We start from the raw sequence: 9296 nt of genomic DNA on the forward strand, positions 1-9296 counted from the left end.
TATAAAACTAGTAGGCCAATGCAGTAACAGGCAATTTAAAATATCTTAATGAACAGATGGATGTAGTTTGCTAATTTGACAAGGTTTGTTTTTTATTTCAAAAAAATGCATTGTGGGTTTCTCTTATTTCACTAGAGAAACAGAGATGAAGGGCTATTGTGATTAAATTTGTTTAGCCTAATAAGTAGTCATGATTGCAGTTTTAAAATATTTATTGTTTCTTGAAATAATGGATGTTCATTGTAGAAAAATTAGAAAATACAGGCAAGCAAAAAGGAAAAAAAACTAAAACCAACTGATAATCTTGCAAGCCATAACTTAACCACTGTTAATATATTGGTGTATAAAAATCCAGATTTTTTTTCCCTATGCATCCGTGTGTAAAAATAGTTGTTCTAAAAATTGAATATACTGTATAGACTGTTTAGTATCTTGCCTTTTTTCCTGTTACATACCGTGACCATCCTATCTTGTTAACAAATACATATGTACAGAGCCATTCATTCTTAAACATATATTTTTGGGATTATACAAATCGTTCAGGCTTCTTTTTAAATCAACCTCTATTAAAGTATATAGAACAATTGAAAATTCCCCATAATCCTGTCCCCCAAGGATAAACATTAATTTAGTGTATATGTGTGTGTGTGTATTTTCTATACATACACAAATATATCTATTACTATTTTTCTTTTTTACAAAATTAGACCTATTATACCTGCTGTTCTGCAACTTGCCTTTTACCCTTAACATATTTTAGACATCTTCATGTGCCAAGGCATTTGGGATACCTGCATGTTATGTAGATTAGGGTGTCTCATTCTCAACACTATTGACATTTTGTACTGGATGGTTCTTGGTTATGGGACTGTCCAGTGCATTGCAGGATGCTTAGCAGCATCCCTGGCTTCTGTCTCCTAGATGCCAGTAACACCCCTTCTTCCAGTTGTGACATAAATGTCTCCAGACATTCTGAGTTGTCCCCTAGGGAGCAAAAATCACTCCTGCTGAAAGCCGCTGATACAGATGGTCTATAATGTAAGTTAAGCATCTAGAGTCCTTCCAGTTTTTTCATTACAAAGAATGGGTCAGGGAACATTCTTATATTGATTTTTGTGCAGCTGTGTGAATACTATCATTGAATAAATTCCTAGAAATGTAGTTGCTGAATCAAAATTTTCATAGAAATTGCCAAATTACTACAGAGAGATTGTATCAATTTACTTTTCAACTATTTCCTGATGACTCCAAATCTATATCTCTTTCCTGAGTTCTAGATCCATCTATCCAGCTGTTAACTGGACATCTTCTCTTGTATGTCTCATAGGCCTTTCCTAAGCTCAGCGCTCATTTACTTCAACACACTGACGTGGCACGTCTTGCTGTATTTCTGTCAGAGAATATCACCACCATCTGCCTGGGTGCTCAAGCCAGAGAAAACTTCTCCACCTTATATTCCACCAGTCATCAAACCCTGCCCAGTTTTCCTCCCTAATGTCTCTCTTAATCCATTCACTTCTTTCCATCCCTTTTACCACTATCTTTAATTTAAACTACTACTAACTTGCCCAGATCACTGTAGTAGCATTGGGGCAACAGCTAATCTCTCTGGCTTCTACCCTGTGCCCCATTCTCCTCAGAAAGAGTGAACTTGCTGCACTCTGCGATTAATCTCCTGCTGAAGCCTGCCAGTGAGCCCTGCTACCTGTCCACCATCCACTCCATCGATCAGTTGCTGAGGCCAACAGCAACTGACATTCATCACTCTTGATTTCAAATCCCTGTGTCCATGAAAATATGTCCTCCCAGCCCCCTGCAAATTGACTAATAAGTAAATATTGTAAATTTGAATTTATAAATTACTTTTTATGCATACTAAATTTCAACTTTTAAATAGCTTCCTCTGACTAAAAAAATTATTTTTTGGACAACAATGCTCTCTCATTTCACCTCACCACATATATTTATTCCCCCAGCTTTGAATTACTCAGTCTCCCTTGAATGGCCTTTTTCTCCTGCGTTTCCTGTTCCTTTTGATCCTGCCCTCTACCTATCCAGTTGCTACCCGTTTTTTAGTAACTAGCACATCTCTTGATACTTCAACCACACATTTCCTCCTCTAGTAATAGTAATTAGTTTATTTTTATTGCATTTATTGTACTTTCTGTGTGCATCATGTATACTTTTTTATTTAACCTTGTGAAAAAGACATACAGGTATATAAATAATACAGACCGTAACCGAGGGGAGAGGTTGTGGGAGTTCAGCCCCGGGTTCCCACACAGGTACTAGGTGCAGAAGGGCCTTTCAAATATCCCATCCCAGTGCCTGAACCTTGAGTTCTCTCCTTAACTATGACTTTTGATTTTATGTGGATCTATGTAGCAATATAACTGAACTGCATTCATTTGATCAAATGGAAACTTTGGAGAGATCATTTGTCTGTCAGCCTTGCAGCATTCCAGTTTGATATATCTTAAATACCAAGGAAACGAGGGACGCCTTGGAACTCGGGAACCCCTGACATAGTATGCAGCATATTGCTGTGCTAGATTGGGGTAGGGACAAGCCCTACCATTTTCCACAAGAAGTCAGCTCCAAGCCTGTGGGAAATCACACACAGCAAAATCCCTGGCAAAGAACTATACATTTTTGTCCTGCTATCTATGTGGTAATTCTGTAACACTCTATAATTAATTTTATTTTTTACAGTGAACAACCACAGTGTAAGAAGAATGCATAACCTATTTCTGTTTCTTGCTATTTTAGGGGACATCACACAGAAGGGATATGAAAAGAAAAGGTCAAAACTCCTGTCTCCTTACATCCCACAGACACAAGGTAGGCAACAAGAAGTGGTTGAAACCTTTTCAGTGTTTTTGCATCAAAAAATGCTGTTTGACAAGGAGATCTGTCTTTTGTTGGTTCCTGTTTTTTTCCTCCCTTCCTCACCAGGGGAGAGAAGAAAAACGGAAGGAAAGAAAGGAGGAAATGAATCTTAACTGAGCATCGGTTGCATGCTAGGCACTTTTAAAATGCCCAAGGTCATCAAATCATTTACGCAGAGCTTGGGCGGTAGTGTGTCTATGCATAGCTGACATGATTCAGTGGCCGAAAATTCCAGGTCATGTAAAAACTGCATCTTATTTATGCCTGAGCATGGACTGTGGTGGAGAGGAGCGAGGGGAGCAAAGATTAGAAGGCAGAACAGATTCAGTACTGCAAGGCAACTCAAGGGCTAGAGTCCCTGAGGACTTGGGGTCAAGACCCCTAAGTAAACTTTTAAATGAATTCACAGCCTGATTTATTCCTTCTGTAGAGAAACTGGCATGTTCTTTACATATCAGAAAGTCCTGAGTCACTTTTGTGCTTAATTCCAGAGGGGTGCCTATAACCAGACAAGGCTGTTTGTCTCTTAAGTCATCATATTTTTAAAGTTACTCAGATTCCAGGATTGCGTTTGATAGCCTTTTTCTGCCTTAATCACTTTTTCTATAAGGAATTTTTTCTTTATTTCTAATTTCCCCCCTGTAATCACAGTCCATTTCCATAAGCCTGTTCTTTGTGAAGCTAATGGCTTTTATTTCTGGATTATAAATACCTTGAGGACTTTGTATCCCCCACAGTTCTAATACCAAGTCTTGCACAGGGTATATAGTCTGTAAATATTTGTTGGATAAATAATGGAATAAATAAATGAATAATGGTGGTATACCAACGTATTTCACAGAGGTCTTTGTTTTATTGCCTGCATTATTCTTGGAAATTCCTCCCTACAAAAATTAATAGGTCAATGCAGTGACAGCCAGTTTAAAATATCTTAATGAACAGATGAATATAGAAATGAATTGAGAGAGAAGAGGTAGAAATTGGGCCAATGACAGCTAATGAAAGCCAGCTTTGCTGAGCAAGACATGGCAGAGAAGGGCAGTGCTCTGACTGGCTGCTTAGTTGTGGCTCTGGCCCGTGCTGCTGAGGCCGGGAGATTTACTTAAGTCAGAAGCAATCAGATGCTGGAAAAATAACTCCGTAAGAAATGTAACCATAAAAAGAACCATGATCTATTACCTGTAGTCAGGCTACGTAGAAACCAAATCATGTTCAAAAACCATTTTATCACTTTACTGTGAGAAACCATTGAGACATACTCAAGTCGGTGTGGTGATCACATTCTTGCCCCATGGGGAGCCAAATCACAAGCAGAAAGTTGCTTAGTGAGTATGATTTGCCACATCAGATGTTTAATTGCAGTTGGTCAAGAGAATGTGACATGGGGCCAGCCGAGTGGCGCGCTGGTTGGGAGCTGGCTTGGGACGCCAGAGGGCCCCGGTTCGGATCCCACATATGAGGGCCAGTGACACTGCCCTCTACAGCTAAGATGCTGAACAACAGCTCGACCTGGAGCTGGGCTGCTGTGAGCGACGGCGTAGGCTGTAGCCCTTGCTGCAGTGGGTTGCCATGAGCTACCGTGTGTAGCCAGCAACCAGCGTGAGCGGCCGTCCAGAAGCTGGCAACTGATGTGTCTCACCCGGGAAGAGCACAGTGATGGTGCCAACTTGGGCCAGTGAAGCAACGTCCTCCACAACTAGACTGAAGAACAAAACGACAGCAACTTGTCTGTTCCCCTTCCCCCAATTCCCCAGCGCTGTTCCCATCCCCCCAATTCCCCAATAAAAAAAAATCTTAAAAAAAAAAAAAGAGAGAATGTGACATAGCCATCTTACAGAAGGGATGGTCTTGCCGATGACCTCGTGGGGGAAATGGAAGCCATTGGGTGGTAGTTCCTGCAGCTTTCTGCTACGAGACTTCACACTTGCCATACCTGTGCCCATCTTGTTTACCTTCTTCCTTTTGGTTCAAACAGTGATCTATCCAAGGACAGTCCTTCCACCTGTACTTTAAGCCCCATCCCCTTCTTCCTTTTCAGAAACCTTGTACTATCACCCAGTGACACCAAAGATAGGGCAGTGGGTGTAGGCCACCCTCAGTGTGGGCAGTAAGGTGTGCCAGATCTATAGAAATTTAAAAAGTAATAATAACACCAACAATGAGTTGGTCTGCTTTATTGTCACATGGATAGCAGCTCTGGACACTGTCGGGAGTAAAATGCTTCCCCTGCTGAGGCAGACAGTGCACTGTCCCCTTGGGATGCCGTCGCTGTCAGTGTCCCACGGCTCTGGTGCAGTCACTCTCTCCCTCCCTCGGAACCAGATTCTTCCCTCAGCAGGTAATCATGCTCATCACCGCTCTGTTTTAAAAAAATCCTCCCTTGTCAGCCTCTTCCATCTCCACCCTTCCTATCTTCCCTTTATAATCAAATGGCTCAGACCTGTTTACACTTACTCTGTGTTCTCAGCTCCTGCTCACTCCTCAATGCATTCCAACCCTTTCTGGAAATATTGTAAGGGTACCTCAGTAGTATCTGACACTCTACCTCTTGAAACACTTCTTGTGAAACACCTAATTTTCTTATTCCCCTCTCCCTGGTTGCTCCTAGTCATCCTTGCAAGCTCGTCGTCTTCTGTTGAGTGTTGGGATTCTCAAGGCAAGGCTCCAAGCCCTCTTGACATCTCACTCCTTATCAGTGGTTCTCAAATTTTAGCTCACCTGCCTCAGAATCACTGGAGGGCTTGTTGCTATACAGATTGCAGGACCCCATTCTCTGGGGTTTCTGGTTCAGTAGGTTGAAGGTGGGCCAGAGAATTTGCATTTCTATCAAGTTCCCAGGTGATGCTGAGGTTGCTGATGCAGGGACCAACACACTCTGAGAACCAGCACTCTGTTTGCCTAGAGTATATTTCAGCCATAACTGTGGCTTTAATTATCATTTAAATACAGGTAACTCCCAAATATGTATCTTCAACCCAGATCTCTCCTGAGCTCCTGATCCATAGATCCAACTGCATACTTAACACCTCTATTTATATATCTTAAAGGAGCTTCCATTTCAACACATCCAGACATAGCCATTACATTTATGACTTGTGCACACCACCCCTACCACTAGCACCAACCCCTTCCTACACGTATACACACACATTAAACAAAAAATAAACAAAAAGCCACCTAAAACAACATCCAGCCTGCTCCAATGCTTCTCTTCTAGTTTCCTCTGTTTGGGTAAATAGAACTCACATACATAAACCCAACAAGTTAGAGACTCAAGAGTCATCCTCAGCATCTCCTGCATCCCTTCTCTTGTCTAGCACCAGGTTCTATCCGTTTTCTGTTTCTTCAAGAGCCAGTTTCAGTAAGTTTAATGTTTCTAGGAAATTGTCTTTTGTTCAAGTTTTTAAATTTATTATTTCTGTTATTCACACTATTCTCTTTATTTTTAAAGCCTTTGCTTTGTTTATATTGTTTACTTGTATCTCTTCTCTTTTTTTTCTCTCGATCAGTCTTCTTAGAAGTTTGTCTTTTCAAAGAACAGGGTTTTGATTTTGTTGACTTTTTTTTTTTTAGCGTGTCTTTATTTTCTGATTTATCATTTTCACCTCCTATATATTTTTTCTTTATTGTATTCTTTTTGTTTACTGTTTAGTACTTTTTCGAAGTTTTCTGAGTTGGATGCTTACATTTCTGTCGTCTTTCCTAAGATAAGTGTTTCTTAATTTTACTGTGGTCAGAGAACATGCCTGTACAAAATGAAGTCTTTGTTATTTGTTAAGACATGCCTAGGCTAGCATTTGGCAAATTCCTATAACTCATCTATTTGTGTTTTATTTGTTGAGTAGATGGTTCTAGTCCATTGATTCAAAGTAATTAATTGTGGTGTTCAGATCTTTTCTATTCTTGCTAACTTTTTGACTGTCTGAGTTATCAATTCTGATAGAATGTGTTGAAAAATCTGTACCGTTACTGAGGGTTTGTCAGTTTTCCCTGTAGCTCTGTCAAGTTTTGCTTTATAGGTTTTAAAGCTATGTTGCTAGGTATACATAAATTAAGAATTATTCTGTCTTCTTTGTGAATTGTTCCTTTTATCATGAGTAACTCTCTCTGTCCCTGTAGAGTTTTTATCCTAAGGCTTTAAAAAAAAAATCTAAACTGCCTAGAATTATTAGACATCTAATTCTTCTCCAGAAAAACACAAGGACTTTAAAAATGCTTTAGTGTTGACTACCATCACTGCGCATCTTACATTTTTGTACCACCTTGTTTATATACCCCTTCAATTATCAATTATTATTTTATGTAGTTAATGGTAGTTAATATTTCTTTATTCACTATTCCTTTGATACTCATCCTTCCTCTCAGTTCAGTATATCCTATAGTAGTTATGTATTTTAGTGACTGTTTCTTAGTGGTAAATTCTCTCAATTCATGTTTATTACTTTTTTTGCCCACCTTTGTTCTTGAATCTATTCATGTCTTCCCCCAAAAGGGATTAGTTGTAGTGCTGGATAGTCTATATTCCATAGGTTCTGTAGTAAAAGAAGAGATTACCCCTTGGCCTATGTACCCTATCTATCTTTGTAGATTTTGAAGAAGGCATTTGGTTTGATTGTTTTAAATGGCATTGGAATGAAATTTTTAAACCTACTGAATTATATTGCCTGATATAATTAAATTAAATGAAAGCCAGTTTTACCACCTTTGGTAGGAGTTTCCTACTCCTTACTTATAGAGAGATTCAACCTCTTCCAAACTTTCCATTACCTTGTTAGATTTCATTCACTCCAGCTGTAGATTTTATTCACTCACTTTATTGTGAGGGTGGCTACTTGAGTGTAGTGTATAAAAGTAACATCCTCCCCTAATCTCTCTCTCTCTCTCTTTTTTTTTTTAATTTTATTGGGGAACTGGGGGAGGGGAACAGCGTTGGGGAATCGGGGAAGGGGAACAGACAAGTTACTGTCCTTTCCTTCAGTCTAGTTGTGGAGGACGTTGCTTCATTGGCCCACGTTGGTATTATCATTGCAGTCTTCCCAGGTGAGGCAGATCAGTCGCCGGCCACTGGACGGCCATTCCCAGTGGCTCTTGGCAGCTCATGCCGGCTGCCGGCCACTCATGGTAGCTCACTGCAGCTCCACTGCAGCCTACGCTGTTGCCCGCGACTCACGGCAGCCCAGCTCCAGGTCGAGCTGTTGTTCACCATCTTAGCTGTAGAGGGCGCAGCATCACTGGCCCGCATGTGGAATAACCCGGGCTCTGTTACTCAGAGCTGGCGTCCCAAGCCAACTCTTAACCAACGTGCCACTCGGCCGGCCCTACTAATCTCTTTTAAAATAAAAAATTAACACTACCTGCAACACTGTATTACTAAAACAATGATGTGCACATGCTTATCTAAAAATGTATATTGTTTAAGCATTTAGTGAATGATTTTCTGTATGGAATTGATTTGGAGTTGAGTTATCTTGGGTTGCATATTTATGTATATTTTAGATTTCCTTTCTCAAATGTTACATAAACCTTTAAAATAGGACTTCAGAAAAAAAATTAACAGTGTAATAGGGAGAATGGGGAAATACGGATGAGAACCCAAGATTGAAGAAAATACTTAGAAATTAGTGGGAATTGAGCAAGGACAATTTTGGTTAATAATAAGTGTAATGTAACTCACTAGCATCACAGGGATTAGATTCTAAAGTCACTGTATGACAAAAATCTGATTTTTTTCAGTCAAAATTACCCTTGAAAATCACTTAAACCCCCCAACTTTGGAACTGATTGTTGTTTCTTTAGTTAAACAAAAAGCAAGCTTTATCTGGTACTTAAGGTCATGCTACGTATATAAAAAATTCCCATCTTGATAACGGTTAAAAATCATATTCAGGGCCTCAAGATACTCTCAATATGAGAGTCATGGGAGGAATGAAAGTATGGTAGGTTCACATCTCTTCATTCTGGGCCATATGCTCTTTGAAAAGAATAGCCCACAGAACATCTTTCAGTAGTTGGAAGCTACTAGAGCCTGGATAAAGCTTCCCACATGCCTCAATTAGCAGTCTTGCGGGGAAAAGGAGCCAGAAATTAACTCTTCTTTTGGCATGGCTGAAGAATTGAATTTTCAAACCACACATATTCTAACTCCTCTGTAAATTAGTCACTTTTGGCAACTCTTGGAGTTGTAGGAAAATGGAAGGTTTTGTGTAAGGGAGGCAACTCCCCTGGGCTGATCCTGTGGCCTAATCTTTAAGATACCACTTTGGATACAAGTAACTGATAATTCCAACTAGCTTTAATAGAAAAGAGTTTATGGGGCCGGCTGAGTGGCACGTTGGTTAAGAGCTGGCTTGGGACGCCAGAGGGCCCTGGTTCGGATCCCACATATGAGGGCCAGTGACACTGCCCTC

General features: G+C 40.1%; 1 protein-coding gene across 5 annotated transcripts in view; it reads left to right on the plus strand.

The window, feature by feature from the left end:
• DIP2B (DIP2 acetate--CoA ligase B (putative)) overlaps window positions 1-9296 on the plus strand; it is a 209428-nt gene that overhangs the window by 106509 nt on the left and 93623 nt on the right. For all 5 annotated transcript variants that reach the window (XM_019662250.1, XM_019662252.1, XM_019662251.1 and 2 more), the window contains exon 2: window positions 2770-2841. In XM_019662250.1, coding sequence (XP_019517795.1) covers window positions 2770-2841 — 72 coding nt within the window. The remainder of the gene's footprint in view (window positions 1-2769; window positions 2842-9296) is intronic.

Source organism: Hipposideros armiger, unplaced genomic scaffold (genome assembly GCF_001890085.2).
Source record: "Hipposideros armiger isolate ML-2016 unplaced genomic scaffold, ASM189008v1 scaffold_371, whole genome shotgun sequence".
NCBI lineage: Eukaryota > Metazoa > Chordata > Mammalia > Chiroptera > Hipposideridae > Hipposideros > Hipposideros armiger.